Genomic DNA, 20,636 nt, shown 5'->3' with positions numbered 1-20,636 from the left:
ATTCAAATCCATATATAATGTCTCTGTAAGTATACGATATACCTACATGCCTATATAGCCTATAACTTTTAAGAAACTTGTCAATCATAAAATGAACAACCTTTAAAATGTATATCCTTTTCTTCATTTTAAGAGAGTTGAAATTATATATCTTCTTAAATTCCCATTTTAATTAATACATGTCCTGCACACACACACACACAGAGAGAGAGAGAGAGAGAGAGAGAGAGAGAGAGAGAGAGAGAGCACGCTTTAATATCATGACCCGATCTCTTGAATGTGCGTTTCAGTGCCACGATTTTCTTTCAATTTTTTGGCGTAGGCCTAGCTACTAATTATACGCAAAAATGGACTTTGGCGTGCATAATTTATGTAGCCTAACTGGTAGGTTATTTATCTATCTATCTATCTATCTATCTATCTATCTATCTATCTATCTATCTATCTATCTATCTATCTATCTATCTATCTATCTATCTATCTCCCTCCATCCATCCATCCATCCATCCATCCATCCATCCATCCATCCATCCATCTCTAGTTCACAGGTGCCACATGAACCCACTTCCCACTGTACAGTCTGTTTATCTTGAATTCTGTTGTATCCCTCTGTTTTAAAGCTTGCAGCAGTTGTTCTCATTTCTTCCCTTTGATCAAGATCTCCAACCAGAAAGAGCTCAAAGTTTTTCCAGTGGAGATCTCCAGATTTCCTTCACATAATCCCTCACGCTTTGAACGCGGCGGCTGTTATCTCGGATCCTCTGCGAGTTATATTTACTCTCATACATGGGAAAATGATAATCATTTGGACAGCAGAAACCCGAGCCTGAGCTCGATGAAGGAGTTCAGTGCGCCACGCACATCAAAGCAGCTCCATCTGTAATAAACATCATAATGTCAAACTAAACTGCTGCTGTCTGGAAAGAGCTGTCCTTCTCACTCGTTCTGCATCAAAACCGAGAGAAATGTCTGTTCACCTCCATCATTTCACACGGTTAACACTGTCTGAACTTACTGACACTGATATGACAAACACCTGTCGATACTGCCTCTTAATTCACAATATACTCTTACAGAAACAATGCATGGAAAACATTTTTTTTTTTTACATAATTAATTAATTAATTAATTTATTTATTTATTCGAATTTTACTTAAAAAATTGGGGAGAAAGAAACTGATCAGAAATGCCACTGGAATTACAGTCTATGTATTTCTACAGTTAGCCTATATAAATATTCATAGACTCTCATTCTTAAGTACCTTTTGGATATATCACATTTATTTTGTATAACCTAGCGCCCTCACGACACACGTCACTGTAAAGCAGCCTCAAATAAAATATATTTTTCCCCTCCATATCTGTGACTAACACAACTGTAGGCTATTTTTCTTCTTCTTTTTCTTTCAATTTGCATCAAATTGCCTTTGTTTCAACTCTAGAAAACAACAAACTGTTTAGTCAACAACAACAACAAGGAAATGCGTTCCGTCTGCACATTTATCAACTAAAGTTATTATATTCGTTGCCTTAGTTATTCTTTAAGTGTAGGCTATGATTATTGACAATCGAATACACTATTTGATTGCATTATTACATTTAATGTTTTTAAGCACAAACAAACAAATCATTATTTATCATGCGGATATATCACAAGGTTGTGTCTCCTTTCCGCTTTTATCACAAATAATAATTAGGCAAAACGTTACAATAAATAAACAAATAAAAGCCTAGGTAAATTTAGGTTTTAATGAATGATTTTAACTTATATAACTTTAATTATAATTGTTGTGAACGTTAATAAAACGTAGGCTATTATAATGTTAAACGTTATATTTGCGCGTTTCTGAGACCCTTGTCCTGGCAAGTGAAATAGTTGCTTTACTCGGTCGCTGAAAGTTTTAAGACACGCAGGAGTTTCCGTGTCGACAGAACTTTTCCACCAACAGCAACACAAAATAACCACAACCGCCTGAATGAAATCATTCAATCATTTGTCGCCTTTTCTATTTTGATGACTTTAACTCTTTTGTATAGGCTACAAATAAGCTAACGCCTGCGTCATGTTAACTTAAAATGCATTTTATCATGAATGTGTCAGAATGAGTTTCAAAACTCTTTTCTCTTGTAAACAATGCATCATTCAACACTGGATATCGCCTAATAAAACCTGACCCAAACTAGATCAGATTTACGATTCTAGAGAGAAAAAACTTAGGCTACATTTTAAATTGTGGCTAAAATAAATAATCTTACATTTTGATTAGTAAGTCACCAAATTGTTTCACCTGCAGAACATTGATGTATAAAATAAAATACTACAAATAAATAAATATGCATTTGTGGGGTATTATTTCCTAATTTCTACAAAAATTAAACTATCACAACAGTATAGCTTATAAGAAGAAGAAGAAAAAGCAGAAGAGATGCGTACTTCATACTTCAGTTAACACATGAACCGTAATTCAGTGTCATGGATCGTGGATATATATATATATATAAAAAGAAAACACACACACACACACACACACACACGGAGAGACCCGGTTCATTGTTCTTCTGTACAGTGAGAGAGTGAGAGAGAGAGGGAGAGAGAGGGTGATTGACGTGAAGTGTGTCTGCTGTTGCACACACAGTGCAGTAGTGACAGGAGAGTTGGTTTATATAGCGGTGACTCAGAGCGCAGCGCGCACTCGCTGCATGAATGAGCGCGCGGGAGACACCGAGCACAGCTGCAAGAGCACGCACAGCCGATCAGATGAGATGTCGATTTAGATCACTATCTTACGCTAAAAGTTTTACACTACTTTGAAGAAGGCGATTATCAGAAGTTTTGTGGCGAACGTCATCTGGACACTATGCACTGTCAAGCCGAGCTGAGAGTCGCGAGCAGCGCGCAGCTGAAAGCCGCCAGAAGACGATACAAGACTTTCATGATCGACGAGATCCTCTCCAAGGAAACTTGTGATTACTTCGAGAAACTTTCTCTTTACTCGGTTTGCCCCTCTTTAATCGTCAGACCCAAACCTCTGCATTCATGCTCGGGTAAGTGACATAAACACTTTATATTTCATTTTATTATTATGTTTAATTTCTTTCCGAAATGTTTTCAAATTTTGAATGGACGGTCATATCCCTCACTTAGACTTCCTTTACTTTCCTTTTATCTTTTGTATTATTTATTTGCCCTCATATCTTAAAACAAAAATACAATTACACTGCAAAACTTTCAACCCATCAAAACCGATGCATTTAATTTTTTTTGCCCGTTTTATTGAAATTACTAATAAAGAAAATAAAGGTGAAAATATAGCCATAGTATGAGAAGAAATTGCACAAATTATTAAGCCTATTTAACGATGAAAGCATTGTTTATAATGAGCATGCGACATTATTTTATAAAAAAGCTATTAAAAATATATATATTTCCACTCTTGTTGTTTTTATTTTATTTTATTTCATGCATTTGTACTATTTGCACAGTTTTAAAGAAATGCTTGCTTCGAAACTGTGTAGCACCTATTTTTTCTTCTCATAATATGTTCATATTAGTAGCTTAATGCAGTAGTTTTTAAAACTAATAATAAACGAAACTAGTCATTTAATTTATATTTTGTTTCCAAATTCTGTATAGGTTACAAAACGGCCAGGAAAGCGGTATAGTTAAGAGTCTACATTATATTATATATATAGAAGTTCAGTACGCTATTTGAAGCAACTGCTAGGAAATCGATATCGGTATTTCCCCCTTAATTAAACAATTCGTCATGCTAAATAAAACAAGCGATTTTGTATTATTACTCATAGATGTTAAAACGACTCCAGCTCTCTTTACGCACTCTTTAAAGCGCGCTTTATCAAGTTCCGATTCATATTCCAATTTAAAAGTTAAAATAGTAGAAAAATATCAGTATTTAAGTTCAAAACCTGTTTGTAGGTCGTGAGTTAAATTGTGGAGTAGACTCTGTATATGTGATGAAGTCGTTTACTCTCAAAAACATAAAAGATAATAGTACAGCTGAAAGTGGTATGACTTTTTGGGTCATAACCTATATATATATATATATATAAAGAATGTGATAGATTTACTTAAGAGACCTTACGATTTGTACATCTTGTCTTGTATTACATTTGCATTTACAGTAGCATTGTCTGATTGGTGGCTGTTGTATATAAATTCATTCATATGCCCTGATTATTATTATTTTTTTTAATTAATATTATTATTTCCACCATATATACCTCACTGACCGCAGTCATGACAGTAGGTGATAGTTGAACTCCACAGACAGACATCCCTTTGAAATAGCATCACTTCTCCTTGATGATTTATCATGGCACAATGAGATGAGACTCGTCATATTTCATCTTTAAACATTTTAGCCTACCGTGTTTTGACCATTTTTGCCTCAGTGACCTCAGGGTATTGGTGTGCCCACATTCCCCAAACTGCATTTGTTTCATTCATTTAAACTGTCACATTTATAATGAGTCGGGTATCTGTGGTAAAATAATGACATCTTCTCCTCTTACTCGCCCCAAGGAACACAAACTCTTGGAAGCCACAGGACATTTATCTATTTACAGAACTGTTGCCACACTCTTGACTATGCAACATAGGATGCAGTCAGGTATGACATCCTGAAGCAACAGGTGCAGTGTCATTCCAACATAATGAGGAGCATTGTGTGAAGTTCACAAGATGTTGCAAAATGTTCCTGGCATGCCATTAATCCAGGTTGTAATGCATCAGGGACGCATTAAAAAAAAAAAAAAAAAAAGTTTGACCCTCAAGATCATGATTGCATCATGGTAGTGTTGGTAGCAGCACCTGTGTAATTAGGTTTAAGGGATTGATTAAGCACATTTGTGAATTCTCGCAGCAACTGTGACCCATCCAAAGGTTTAGCAAGGTCTTAACTCTCTGGTTTCGTATGTGATTTCCCAAACAGCGCCCCACAGATCAAATATTATTCCAGTTGTCATTTAAAACTCACTGTTCCTTATACTCATTGCACATAAATGTTCCCCATATTAACACTGGACATGTATGCTGGCAGTTATTCATACCAGGCCCACCAATGCAGGCCGTTTTCTTTTCTTTTTACTGTAGTTATACAACCAAATAAAATCTGGTCCTGTAAAACTAAGTGCTGTATGTTTGCGAGCTTTTCATGTCAGAATGACTGATCTCACAGCAAATCTCATTTTGCATTGATGGATAGTTTTAGGTACATATTGATCTTGTTTCACAACACGAAAGCACCAAGAGATTTTCCTTCATTTCACAACCAGGCGTCTCCAGATCATATTATAATGATGCTCAAAAAGCCAATACTGCAGATATGATACTTTCTGAAACCTTTCGAAATAAAAGTTCATTGACATTATTTTCCCATGAAGAATCTTTAACATCCATGGCATCTTTCAAATGATCTTTCAAATATTCACAAACTATTTTGACTGAATGCAACCAAAAAAAAAAAGTTTTTCATAGCATCGCTGTTTAAACTCCTCTTGGATACTGGGTACTGATTACATGCAGTGTTTAATTTAGTAGACAAATTTATCTAAAGTTATTTAGCATCTGTGTTTGGGTGCAAACTTCCAAACTATAGCCCAGAAAAGTGCAAAGTATCCCTCTCCAGACCTAATGCGTGTTGACAGAGAGCATCTTCACTCCCTCATACCTGCTGTGCAATTTGTGAAATCAGAGACCTATCCTCTAAACGGACGGGATCATGATAAAAATAGCTTTAACAGGTCACTCGCTTTCAACAACCCGGCAAACACAGACGTACATGTTTAAGCGCGACAAAACATGCATGCAGATGTATACATACGTAGTATTAGGTCATAAACATGTATGCCAGAATAGGCAAGGCACATTAACGCACGCATGCTTCCTTCTGTTTGTTCATCCAGCTGTGAGATACAAGGCAGTGTGAGAGTTTTGGCAGGCCGGGGCGGGGGATAGAATATCCAGCCCAAATATCAGAATGCTGCACACACTGTGTCTTTTCAAGTCGGAGGGGTGTGAGATATTCTATATGCCAGCACATCAATGGATGATACTGCTTAATATAGAATGTAGCTGGCATTAAGACTGGCACTTACTGAAAGGCCAATGGCCCTGGAATCTCCCACATTGAGAGAATATCTGTCTCCTGTAAACTCTGTCACCACTAGGAGCCGCTGTAAGACACGGCAAAATACAACAGGCAATTATTCAAAAATGATACGCATAATACGTATTGAAATGCATATTGTTCTACCTTATTTTCTCACATAGTTTCTGCTTACAAACTTTAACATGACTGAATTCAACCCTGACTTCTCATTAAACAAGTTTGTTCACTTGACTAGCCTACTGTGTCAAAATATTCGGTTACAGCAGTCACTGACAGGCTAAATCATCTCTAAAGGTAAGATTAGCCTATGTGAAATTCAAACATATTAAATACATCCTCTAATATTACACAGCCTACTTGCACACACCTTTCATATCCGTTTGTGTTTTAAAGTGGCACAACTGGGTCTGTAGGGAGTGTTTAACACAGCAAATACAATCATCATATATACCCACGATTACAGTAAGATCGATGCAAGCCTTGTTCCCGAATGTCCAAAGTAAAGTAAAGATGCAGTGGGCTTATTTAATAACTTCTGCAAACACAATCAGTCTCGAGTCACGCTGAAAGCATCATCATGCAAACAGCAATATTTAGCGTAGGCTACATGTCTATAGCCTGTAACAACTGCAAAGCGTCAAATGTGTAAACAATAGGATTTATGAGATAAACTCAATAAACAGATTATGAAACGCACATGCCAGACGTCGCTTCCCGCGTCTCATAGCAATTGGCCGCCGTTTTTCGCTAGATATTTGCATAATGTTACAAATTTCTCAACTTTTGGATGCTTCACTGTAAAGTCCACAATTCACTGTAAGCACAAAGCTCAACATAGAAATTAGGCTAATTGAAAAAGCCCGCTCTACTCAGTGAATAAATCCGGCACTACTTTCACGTATCTTGTATTAGTCCGCGGACTCGCGCTCTTTTTTTTATTTTTATTTAATAATGGGACTGACACAGTCTTTTATCATTTCATCTGTACTGAAAACAATCCTTGGAGACGTCAGTATTACTATCATATACAGTAGTACTATAACAATAATAATTTAGCTGCTTTGCCGATTGTTTTGAATTTGTAATGGATTGTTTTGTTTTTTCTTGGCGGAAGCTTTAAGGTAACACATATGCGATTCTTAAGAATAAAACACAATTCAATATTTAATTTCCTTTTTTTTTTCAATTGTTTGAGTAGCAGTGTAACAAGAATTAAAAACAATGCAAATGAACCCTTCAGGACCCCTCAACTTTTTGCCTTTTTTATTATTTCGAATGTTTATCGTACTGGCGTTGACAAAGGTGAGGCCTAGCACTTAAGAGTTTCTCCTGAGAGGGACGCACAGCATAATAGCAGGTTTTGATATTTCGTTTGGAGACATGTCTCTCGTCATAACACGGGAAAGGCTTTTAGGAACATTTTTGAAAGGAGGAGATACAGATACAATCATAGATAGTGCAATCTCCTCTGACAGCATGCTGAAAAACAACCTAATAGGAGGATGAGTTTCCTTTAGAGGAGCAAATGATTGAGAGACAACCGTCCACACCTTGCCTTTACATTGATCCACTGCAGACAATAAAAGCGGATGTCTTTCAGATGAGAACCAATTATGTTCACACACACATAAACAAAACACACAATTATAGATGCATTCTGTCACAATTGTCAGACCTCACCCATGATGCAACCCGGAGGGTGTGGCTACAGACATTTATGGAAACCTATTATCTGGGTATTATGGATATCTGTTGTGAGATCTTAGCTTTATTCCCTTTGGGTAATTATGGAAGCCAAATAATTCACAGGGTACTGTTTCGTGTCTAAACATTTAAAAGTAATATGATGCACTGCTTAATGTTTTCCAGAGCTTAACGCTTTTTTACAGTCCGAAGGGAAGTTGTTAGATGCCTGGAAGACAAAACAGTCAAACAGAGCCAAACATATAAAGCTATCAGCTGCATTATCAATATGCTTGAGCAGATTCAGCTCAAAATCTGGCTTGCAGCAAGGAAGATTTGGAAAAATAAACTCTTTCCATTCACTTACAGAGGCTGAGCTCCACCGTATGTATTTTTGTATTATGTATTAACTTGCCGGAGAGGTTTAATAGATATTGAGAGATAAAAACTCAAACGAGTGATGAAGCATTAAATCTGTCACCACTTGGCCCAACCAAAACACAGTGTACCGTGTTACTGAGAGTTCAAATGCACATCCAGTGCCAGATGAAATCATCCCTCTGGAATCCAATCATTCAAGGAAAATAAGACAGCACTGAAAGAGCGCAATCAAGAGCTTAACGTTTGCTACTGTTTTCTGGCCATCGGTCGGTAAATGCACGAAGAAGAAAAACAGTTTGAATCATTCAAGTAAGTTCGTTAATTAACAGAGATCTAGGATACAATTAAGCTAACCGATTGTCTTTATAACTGTCTAAACGTGGATCAGAGACATAGGTCTAACAGGTCAATGATGCGTTTGCTGCAAATGTGAGAAAAGCAGATGTTCCAGAGTTTTAAAGCGTTTCCATTTCATGAAAAAGAAAAGGTAATCAAAATGATATAATTCATAAAATAATTATACAGAACATGATGGCACAGTGTCAGGAGACTGGATAGATTAAAACTGATTGATAGGCATTACAATCAGATCGTTGGGATGGATTTTAAAGAAAGAAAAGGGAGGGCGAGAAAGAAAGACAGAGAGATGAGCCAGAAGGGATGTCGTGCCTGAACGTGTTGCATTGATAGCAATGAGATCATCCTGTGAGTGCATACATGTTTGTGCATTATGTGTGTGGAAAACGTCTGCTTTCACTACTCTGTCCTGTCTCTCCACTATATGTTGCACTTAACAATTGTGTTTTTTTTTTTTTTACTTCAAGTGTATATGTCATTACAGGGCTCCCAAATCCTAGTGGCATTATGAGCCATTCATAAAATAGTTAACTTTGCCTATCAGGAGCGCTTTTATCTGCATAAAAGCCCTAGAGGCAAAGACTTTTGAATAGCATACTTAATGAAATATACATGTTTTTGATGTTTTCCCACCGGATTTACAATTAAAATGCGACAGAGATTTCGTAAGGATGAATAACATTTTATTTCAGTAACTAAAAGGCAACAATTCAAGTATGTAAGAGAGAAACTGCACCCAGTATTTGCAGTAAACTACTCCAAACACAAACGTTAATGTTTTTATATTTAATCAACTTCTGATGATTATGTGTCCCTCAGGCCATATTCAGTAAGGAAATGATTTTCTTATTATAAAATATAAGGCTTTGTCACAGTCATTTATTTATTTTTATCTGCAAGCAATCAAACGATTAGATAAGACATCCCAAGCATTTACCGGGATTAAATAAGATTGCAACCAATTTGCTTATGAAATGGACATGACATCATGTATTAATTTCACCAAACGCTCTGTCATTCTCACCTCACTCAATAAATCTCAGGATCACTGTTTCTTTGCTTGACGACATCTCCCCTGGAGGTATGATATGCTGAAGTGACCTCTCTCTGCTCAGACGGGCCCCGTGTTGCATTTTATGGACTCTGGCGTCTCGCTGATGTCTGAAAATAAAAAAGAGAGCGAGTTAGAAATATTACAACTGTAAGGGAGACGGTACAGATGCTCCAGGTAAAAATTATTACCCAGAGTGCATTGAGTCGCTGACAGCGTGTATCATAGAAGAGTCATTATCCTCCCCGAGTTCAGAGTAAAACAGCGGTTACATCACCAGAGCAGACCTCCGGACCTCTTAACACTTACCTACACTATCAGAGAAGGTGGGCCGACAGCATCACACGCTTTGAGTTCGCTCGGACGTGACGGCTGTTAAAACTCCAGCTCACTTCAGCAGCTTGTGAACTAGATTTTACAGCGACGCACGATGTGTGATAGGCCTGATAAGAGCAGAACTGTTACTAAAAATACACAACATTATTGATTCATTGATGATTTCCATTATTTATTAACATTTATTAAGTGTATTTGTATAATGAATGGAGTTAGTTAAATATTGAAAGATTACAAATATATATATATATATATATATATATATATATATATATATATATATATATATATATATATATATATTTTTCTTTTTGAATAAGGTACAATAATGAATCAATGAAAATGATGGTAACATTAACAGTAACATTAATAATAATAATATATTCTATAATAATATTTTTTTTGTATAAATCAGATATTTTTCTGAGCAGATCATGATATATATATATATATATATATATATATATATATATATATATATATATATATATATATATATGTAATTAAAGTTAAATATATTTTAAATTAAAATGGAACTAAAATGGTTTCAGAAAATGAAAGAATACAAATTAAAATGAATTTATTAAATGTATTAAATTAAATGTTGTCATAATGTGCAATGATGAATTGATCTGATTCCAAATTGGCAGTAGATAATGAAAGTTTACGAATCTTGCAGAATGCAATCATTAATATTTAAAAAAGGAAATAGGAATTTGCTTGTATGTTCACTTTAAGAAAGCAGAGCAATTATGCTTTGAATATTAAATCGGCTCTTCAAAATGCACAGCATACTGATTCATTGATGATTTCTGCCAAAAAACATGATCAATATTTGACTTCTATCAATAGTAACCAGACCATTATGCTCTCTGTTTGCTCCAGCAGGCTCTGCTCCTCTGAGATCGTACCCTCTCCTGTCTGTGATCACACACCAGCCGCCCAGCAGCCTCCCGCAGATCTCTCAGCCGTCTCCTCACCTGACCCTTCTGTCACCCCAACACCCGCTGAGCTCCGAGCCCACGGCCAGCGAGACGCCCGTCAGCATCAGCAGTGAATCAGAGACGGAGCACAGCACCCCGCGACTGAAGAAACCCCGCCGCAGCCGCACCATCTTCACCGAGCTGCAGCTGCTGGGCCTGGAGAAGAAGTTCCAGAAACAGAAATATCTCTCCACTCCAGACAGGTCAGTGTTTGATGAGGAAGCCTCGCACTGCTGGGATTGCTCAGATGAAGCTTTACGCCTGATTTGACATTTTTAAGGCCTGCGTCTATCCCTCATAAATGGTTATCGAAAAACTGGAAATATGTTACTTGTATGAAATTATTTATTTGTTTGTTTGTTTGTTTACTTATGAATGCAAAAAAATTAGAAACAAATATTTCATTTGCAACCCAAATTAAAGACATAATTATAATAACTTTTATTAATTTATTATTATTATTATTATTATTATTATTATTATTATTATTATTATTATTATTATTATATATTTCTAAATGGAACATTAAATATTTATAGTGGAATATATGACATCGACATTATGAGGATTGTTTGCTATTCTAGGTTCACTTTTATTTATTTATAAAAAAAAAGAAAAAAAAAGAAAAAAAAAAAGAAAAACAAATCCATTTGCAGCCCCACAAAAAGTTAATTTAATATTTATTATTGATCATTATTAGCTACTTATATAACATTTGCATTTCTGGGAATTGATTGGAACATAACACATTGGCATATATATATATATATATATATATATATATATATATATATATATATATATATATATATATATATATATATATATATATATATATATATAGATTGTGGGGGAAAATTATTCTTGGACTGATTGGAATATAAAATGCAATAATGAATATTGCGCAATGAAACCATTAACATTAAAATGCGTTCATTTTAAGAAAGCAGAGTAATTATAAAATACTATAAAAGAAAATAATTCTCAATTCATATAAATCCAGAAATAAACACATTAAGCAAATCACTGTTAGCCAAACTATTACATGGCTCAGTGTTGTATTTAAGACGACAGTAAGATTTTAACCGTGCTTTGAATTGCAAAAGCCTTTAAAAGAAACACTACCCCATTCAAGACAACAGGGCCACAGGCCAAGAACAGCAAACAAAAATTATTACATTGATTTCATGCCAATCATTTAAAGCACACGCAGGTGTATTTAAGAAACTTTGGGCCTTTGTACAATGAGATGAGGTAATCTACCTGTCGTAGGTCTTCTCTCACGGGACAGTTTTTGGCCATAACACATTTTCCATTTCATTTCTGGCTCTGCGTTTAGATTTGGCCGGAGTGGATGTGTTTCCATTATGGCCCAGAGTGTGCATTTGAGTAAAATCAATTCTGTCCCACCTACAATGATTCTGAGCATGTCTGCCACACACACACACACACACACACACACACACACACACACACACACACACACACACACATTCTGTGAGTTGTTGGTCAGACACAGCTTCAGGACAGATCCTGTCCTCCAGCAGAGGAGCTGTCAGAGATAATTGTCTGAAAACTGTCAGCACCACCAGACATGCAAAGCACAGAAAACCACCACCACAAGACTTCCTCTCAAATAACCTTTTTTTTCCATTATTATTTGTGTGTGTGTGTGTGTGTGTGTGTGTCAAAAATAACTCTCTTTAATTTTTTCTTAAAACAAGAAAGATGCTGCATCTGACTCAAAGTGACGTTTTATGTGCATTTAAATTAAAAACACATTTATAAATATAGATACACATTGAATTATTTATTTATATAATTATTTATGAATATTATTTATGGCCAATTGCTGTTTTGGTAATCAATGTAAATGTAAACCTAAATGTTCCCCCTTGTCTTAACAATAAAATTGGCAATAATAATAATAATAATAATAATAATAATAATAATAATAATAATAATAATAATAATAATAATAATAATGTTTATAGTTTTTGTAACTATAACTATAACTAACTATATATATATACATATATATATATATATATATATATATATTTTTTTTTTTACCAGTATGCTATTCAGAATTAGTAACTTTCTCAGTAGTTGCACACCTAAACTTGACACAAGCTTGCAAAGCTGGGCTGAAAGCGTCCTGTTTTGTTGGTTCCAGTCAGGGTCGGTCTGTGGAGGTTTTGGCTGAAGGCTGCTGAGTTCATAGCAAGGTCATGATTACGCTCTCTCTATCACTCTGTCACACTCATCACGGCCTGCAGCTCCCGCTCAGGAATCAGTTAATTAATTCACTGCTGAATGAGAAACAAGCGAGGGAAATTCCTCATCTCCTGGCAGGTTTGAGGAATGGGCCTCAGGTTGGTCTTCTATCAATCTCAAAGACGACCTGAAGGTGTTGTGCTGTTTTTGGCTTGTCCTCCTATAGGCCGCACACTCAGAACATGAAAGCAATGAAAAAAATGTCGCAATATGGAGTTTAATGATTTATTTCGTGACGTTTTAATGGTTTTTATGAGGCAGAGATGATTATAATCATCTTCATCACCATTATGAATAAATGTCAGAACCCAAACTGAGCTTAAATTAGGCTTATAGTTGCAAGGAACAAGCCGACGGTGGAATGCAGGCAGCAAGTGTGTGTGTGTGTGAGTGTGTGGTTTCTCTCTGAAGAATAATAAGCACAAACACATAGGTGCTTTTCTTACCACCAATTATTGTAGAGAAAGCAGCCACAAATGATAGACAGCTAGATGGTTTTGTTAAAAAAAAAGAATAATAAATTGTTCCTCACCACTTGTAGTCATATGTTTTGCTTAGTTCTGTCAAACGATTAATCGCATCCAAAATAAAAGTTTGCTTTTACATAGTATATGTGTGTGTACTGTGTGTATATATATATATATATATATATATATATATATATATATATATATATATATATATATATTATGTATATATAAATACACACATGCATGTACATATTGAAGAAAAATATGTTAGGTTTATATATTAAATATATTTATATTTAATATAAATTATATGAATGTAAACATATACACATAAATACATGTAAATATTTTCAAAATATATTCTGCATGTGTGTGTTTATATAAACATAATAAATATACACAGTACACACACATATTATGTAAACAAAACTTTTATTTTGGATGCAATTATTCATTTGATAGAACCATAATTCAGCATGATATGACAGATATGACTCTTAGCAAATAAACAAATACATATTTCATGTTATATATATATATATATATATATATATATATATATATATATATATATATATATATATATATGTATATATATATATATATATATATATATATATATATATATATAACTAATACATAATTTTATTCTGTGAGACTGGCATGAGAGAGGCACACTATAATACAGTGTAATACAGAGTAGGACATAAATATTTGATGCAGCTGCACAATCAAAAACAAAAACAAACCTTGTTTCGTTGTCTCGTACACTACTTGGAAGAAAAGAGAGGAAAATGAGATAATGGACAGATAAAGAGGAAGAGACAGGAAAGACCAAAGTCAAGGGCTTTTGAGAGCAAGTGTTAATCTGCTCATTTCCAGAAGATCTCTCGGAGAGGCCCGAGTGAGGAGGTGCGTAATCCTGCTTGGCCGCTCGGAGCCACTTTGAAAGTAGACGGAGCACAAATCTGTGCACTTTTTTGATATCTGTCTCTCTCTCGCCCTCAAATCCCATCTCACATGTCCTCTCTTTGCCTATCATGTTACAGCAGACCAATCGCTTCATTAGTCATGCGCTGCCTGCCCAAGTGCCCCGAAACGAACCTCTGTTGCCTCCAGGCGAGTCAGGAGCTCCATGACTGGATTATCTTATCCTGTAGAGATAAAGCGTGATGGCATTCCACGGGAGGTCTGCAGTTACATTCGGCCTGGGAAGACTCTTCAGTTCACAGCTTGGCAAACTCGTTGGATATGTCATGCCAGCTTTGGGAAATTTTGCAGTGATTAGATATACATCTGCACTCTTGATGGCCACCCACTGGCTTTTATGCGTAAGACAACAGGTGACTTTGGGATTTCGGTCAATTACTTCCAGTTCTGAAGTTTGCCGCCGTTCTCGCAGTTAGCCTTGTGTCTTGAGGTTAGGTTTTCTTCGGGTCAGAACACATTCGTAGAGTTACTGCTGCCTACAGCTTCATAACAGACATGGATCTTCAGAAGAGTCTGATTTGGGATCACCCCCACATATTTGTGTGTGTGTGTGTGTGTGTGTGTGTGTGTGTGTATATATATATATATATATATATATATATATATATGATTAATTAGCAATTTATTAAGCAATATTTAACCCATGTGATTGAATCTCAGATGCATTTTTTTATGTTATGTCAAATACTGCAGGTGAATTAGTTATCTCCCAGTCTGAACAATTCTTTCTGTTATCTAGATAATTTTTTCATTCACATTTAGTATTTTGAGGCTGATTTTTATTTTATTTTATTATTTATTTTTCTATCAAAATCATTTAATACTGGCATCATTCAGCATTTTAAATCTGAATAATTTAATTTAATTTAATTTAATTTAATTTAATTTAATTTAATTTAATTTAATTTAATTTAATTTATATAAAAATCACTTCATTTTCAAAAAAAAATTATGCTAATTTTCTATTTTATTTTATTTTAAATTAAATTTAAATCTGTTTAACCACACATTCAATAATAATAATAATAATAATAATAATAATAATAATAATACTAAACCTTAAACAACATATCAAACAAAGCACTTTTCAATGACCCCCATATTCTAATTCTTTGAATAATTTTTGCACTGAGCGCTCGTTTATTTCTGACATCCTGCACTAGATTTTTAGGCAGTAACTATCAAATAAATATAGTGCTCCTTGCGTAAGCTTCTTAGAAAACTTAGATTCACAATTTAATTTAATAATGGTGACACAATAAGAACAATACAGTCTTCTAAAATTAAACATATACCTCTAAGGTGCATAAATATATATTTCCCCACATTTTGGCTAAACAACTCTGTTTTGAAAATGAACTTTGACCTACAATTATGCATTACAATTCTCCCTCCTTAGGAGGCTCATAAGGATTTGGAACAGAATGTGTTTGATTTATGCACTTTTCTGAACTCGTGCTTTTATTGTACATGTGTGCAGATTGGACCTGGCTCAGACTCTGGGACTCACACAGCTCCAGGTGAAGACATGGTACCAGAACAGACGCATGAAATGGAAGAAAATGGTGAGTCAGAAGAGCCCGCTCAAGGCTAACACCGCAAGGACTGTCTACCTTGCGAGCTTAGTTTGTTTAAATACTGTCGTCTTGTATCACTAAAACATCTGTGTTGAAAATCCACCAAAGCTTTGTGTGTGGAAATGGAAACTCTGAGACATATCATTAAAAATCCATTAGACAGTTTTGAGCTGCCCTCCTCAGCACTCAATCCAATCAGTGCGTGTAACAGCGAAGACCCCGGGCTGCTGGTTGTGCGAGTGATGATTTAAAGGACAGTGCTGGTCTACGTCAGCGCGATCAACCTCTCAAGCAGGAACAAAAGATCAACAGAACGTTCACCTCTGAGATAAACGGCCACAAACGACCAGCTCATATGGCTATATATCATCCCTTAATCACTGCAAAAACCATCCTCACCTTTGACTAGGCCAACATTTTTCACAGCTCATGTGTGTTCATGTTTCTCTAGGTGCTAAAAGGAGGACACGAGGCTCCTACCAAGCCCAAAGGCCGACCTAAGAAGAACTCCATCCCAACCACAGAGGAGATCGAGGCCCAGGAACGGCTGGCGGCCAAACTAGTGGAGGAGGAGAGGCTACGAGCCGGAGCGGAAGATGAGGTCTTCCAATCCCAACCTCAAGATCTCAGTACATCCGCTACATCTGAGTCCGTCTGTCCAGAAACCCCGGAGCAAGAACAAGCCCCTCCATCTCCATCAGAAGCAATGACGACCAGCTAAACGCAGCCGTGCTGACGCACAACCATAGACAGCTACTGAAAGACTTTGACGCTCTCTGGACTTGAGAAGTTGAATGGCTTCCCAAGCCTGATTTTGAGTTGACGGTGGCCTCCCAAATGTGGTACTTTAGACATGCAAAAATGTGTGAATGTCATTGCAAAACAACAAAACATCCAACCAAGTGGCTTGTATAACCAAAACCGATAGAATAAGCACACTTCTCGATGAAACCTTTTTTTGGTATACAACTGGACACGTATAAGTATTTGGACGCATTCTGGTTGACAGACTGTGGATCATGTTCATACCTAGTTAACAAAAATATGTTTTAATGTTTAATGTTTTAATAACGTTCCCATTAAGTTATGCAAACATTATTTCTCAATGTTCTCTGAATGTTTTTTTTTTTTTTTTTTAACATGTCCTTGATTGATTGAATGTTAAGAGAACAATCCATTTGATCATTTAGCAGACATTTGGCGAATTTTACTTTTGAATGTTCTCTGAACATTCTGAAAAAAGTAGTAACATTTAAAAAAACAAAACAAATGTTAGACAATGTCCAACTAAAACTTTTCAGAAAACAGTTCCATAAACAACGTAAAGATGTGTTGTGCTATCATTTCAAGAGCATTATTAATGGGATAATTCACCCAAAAATGTTAACTTCTTTCTTCACTGACTCATTATCATGTCGTGTTTTTCTCTCTTCTGCTGAACACAAAATAGCCTATTTTAAAGAACTTTGATAACCATTGATTTGTATAGTATTATTTCTCTTTCATTCTATGGAGGTCAATGCGTTTTCCTTTTAGGAGGCCTGAAAAAAAAAACATACAAAAAAAAAAAAAAAACGTGAATTTTTGAAAATATAAATTTTAGTGTATTACGTTTAGTCTATAGGTATATGTGCACAGACGCAAACTTTACAAAGTGACATCGCCAACTACTGGTCTGGTCTGTATTTAAACAGTATTTTTTGTTGTTTCACGTATTCACATGAACAAAGATCTTTTCGATAATGTTGTCATCTGTATGCAATACTTTTCAAAAACACAAAGCGAAAAGGTTTCAGTTTTAGTTCGTCGTTGTCATGTAAACATACCCTCATACAGGTTTGGAAAACTTTGCGGTTGAGTAAATGATGACAGAATTTTGGGTGAATTATCCTGTAAAAGGCTAGATAACTTTAAACAAATGTTCAGTTAACATTACTAGAAGAACATTGAGAAAGTTCTCTGTTAGCTGGAGCGTTCACCTGTGGACTTCATAAAGTCACTAAAAATTAATTTGAACCCATTTGCAAATTTGATCTAATGCAGGCATTTTAGATTATGCCTAAGTGTCCAGTTACTTTCCACTATATATGGTGATGCAGTGATCTACATTGCTTTAAATGTTTCTGTCACACAGCTGCCTCTCTGAAATGTATTTTATAAAAAATTTCAAGCCATTTATATGCTGCCAGATCCGCCAACGTATAAAACCGAATCACACAGACTGACTTTCTGCAGTACAGCACGTTCTATGTGGACAAACAGTACGTTTTTTCTGGGTACGTTCCTCTTTTTGCCTGTAAATATTAGCGGTTTAATTGCGCCTGTAGTTTACGGGGCACCTGTGTACTGTTGCTTGGGATTCTGCGCCAAAACACACATATCTGAGAAGCTAAAGTGCCCTTTGAGGTGTTTTTTTTCCCCTTTTTTTACACATCCATGAAGCTGCTGCCATTAAAAGTTAATAGGATGGGTTAGTATGAATACCAGTGTAAACATGTACAGAGTTCGGGATTTCGCATGAGAAAATGTTGCTCTTTTTAAAGCAGGATTGTCCAGTTTGGGTAAAGATTAGCTTTATCCATTCAACATCTCAATGGATAAAGAATTTGTCAGCTTAGTATAGAAAAAGAACATCAATTTTGAGAAAACATTAAAGGTAGTATTGATTTAAGTAAACCTTCCAAAGTGCCCTCTCTCTGCCAAACGACAATGTGTTTTCTCTGTTCCTGTTTGCAGAGAAAAATTGTTTCTTTTGTTCGTTTTATGCTTCGACTTCGTTGTATTTCAACCGAATCCTTTCTTCAAATCACTTTTGTGTGTGTGTATAACCTTTGCACGGCCGTTTAGCGCTATTCTTTGAGGCTGAAACACATGATATATGAACTCCCAGATGGATCATGCTAGCTATTGTATGTTTCGTCCCATTTCATTCCCTTTGAATGAAAAAAAACGTTGAGCCCTTTTCCCCCACTGTGGAGCGGCGCAGTATGACACCACTAAGTGCATGCTGGTTTTATTACTGTAAGAAAAACCACTTAATCTGTCAGGGATGCAAAGCAATTAATAAATCAAACTCGCACTAGTAAAACCTGCAAAAAAACACAAAAATCTGTGGGACATGTCGAAGCCCGCGGGAGCTCTGCACATGCCTACAGCTGACTGACGGCCCACAAATACATCATCACAGCCTCCTCTATTCTGCATGTCATAAGCTCCGTTCCCAACCGTTGTTGCCTTTTGCGAAGATTTTATTTTGTATAGTTGTTTTTTTCTTTCTTTTTCTTTTTGGCTAACAACAAATATTGCAAATATATTCCTTCTTTGATATAAAAAAAAAACACTATTTTTCTGGTGTACATACTGAATATTATTGGGTGAGTAGTTATTTTGTATTCTTTTTTTTTTAGGAGAGGACTATATAGATAGATATTTGACGAGAATCTCTTTTTCACCCAAACATTCTGTAATTTTTATTGTATGTGTGTGTGTTTGCATATTTAATAACAATTAATAAAGATGCCATTAATTTTGGAGGTCTGATATCATGATTTTAGTTTACTTTGCAACAGTTTTCAACTAAAATTGATATCAAATTTAAAAATAAATAAATAAATACAAAGAAATGGCAAGTAACACATTAAAATAAATGTAAAAATTTCAAGTTGAAAGATTAAAATAGTATTACTACACTTACAATAAATAAATACATAAATAAATATTCTAAATTGTTTCCTTGCACAGATTTTTATTCCATAGAATTTCCCAGAATGCAACACAAAAGCCATCGCCATACTCACTACATTCACTTACCAGAAATGCTGTCAGTTTGCTACAGTATATTGCATTCATAATGGTCAAAAAAGAGGGACATGTTTATCCTGTCAACTTTTAACATTTTTAGATACATGTATTTAGGTTCCATGATTAAATAAAAGATTAAAAGTTACATTTTTGTCATCATTTGTCCATCATCATCATGATGTTGCAGACTCATAAGTCTTCACAAATTGAGTCTTAATATTCTCTCATCATTTTTGTTCAACCTATAAAAGCCTACATAATCAACAAACATCAAATATGGCAAACAGAAGCTCAGATGTGCATGCTTGATGCACAAGAACCACTGAGGTTTGCACGTCAATCACAACTGAGTGTTCATTTGTTATATCTGACATGCTTCAAGTATGATATTTCTTAACAGCACTGCATTTTTCAACATTTAGCAGTTATATATATATATATTTTTTTTTTTTTTTTTTTTAATGTACAAACTTACAATTGTATTGCAGGTATTAAGACATCAGCATTGATGTTTTATGGATCAGGACCCCTGCTAGTGAACAAATGCATTGATTCACATGTAAACTGGGGAGCAAAGTGAGACACAAAAGACCGTGAAA

The 20,636-nt window shown here is 35.3% G+C and overlaps 1 protein-coding gene across 2 annotated transcripts; it reads left to right on the top strand.

Moving 5' to 3' along the window:
- Window positions 1-2,596: 2,596 nt before the first annotated feature.
- LOC113118624 (homeobox protein BarH-like 2) lies at window positions 2,597-20,154 on the top strand. 2 transcript variants are annotated; one of them, XM_026287931.1, is made up of 4 exons: window positions 2,597-3,045; window positions 10,825-11,125; window positions 16,140-16,224; window positions 16,688-20,154. In XM_026287931.1, exons 1-4 carry the CDS (start codon window positions 2,859-2,861, stop codon window positions 16,955-16,957), a joined length of 843 nt encoding a protein of 280 aa, XP_026143716.1. In that variant the 5' UTR covers window positions 2,597-2,858; the 3' UTR covers window positions 16,958-20,154. The 2 variants fall into 2 exon arrangements, with proteins under 2 accessions (XP_026143716.1, XP_026143718.1); XM_026287933.1 differs by having other exon boundaries at window positions 2,600-3,045; window positions 10,828-11,125.
- The last annotated feature ends 482 nt before the right edge of the window (window positions 20,155-20,636 follow it).

Source organism: Carassius auratus, chromosome 18, assembly GCF_003368295.1.
Source record: "Carassius auratus strain Wakin chromosome 18, ASM336829v1, whole genome shotgun sequence".
Classification (NCBI taxonomy): Eukaryota; Metazoa; Chordata; class Actinopteri; order Cypriniformes; family Cyprinidae; genus Carassius; species Carassius auratus.
Note: the sequence above shows the minus strand (reverse complement) of the source record. Positions and strands in the feature narration are given on the sequence as shown.

Excerpts from the sequence above, each read along its gene's own strand:
- LOC113118624 (XM_026287931.1), top strand. The coding sequence starts at position 2,859 with ATGCACTGTCAAGCCGAGCTGAGAGTCGCGAGCAGCGCGCAGCTGAAA. Across the intron at positions 3,046-10,824 it reads ACCTCTGCATTCATGCTCGG|CAGGCTCTGCTCCTCTGAGA; the intron begins GTAAGTGACATA and ends TGTTTGCTCCAG. Across the intron at positions 16,225-16,687 it reads GCATGAAATGGAAGAAAATG|GTGCTAAAAGGAGGACACGA; the intron begins GTGAGTCAGAAG and ends ATGTTTCTCTAG.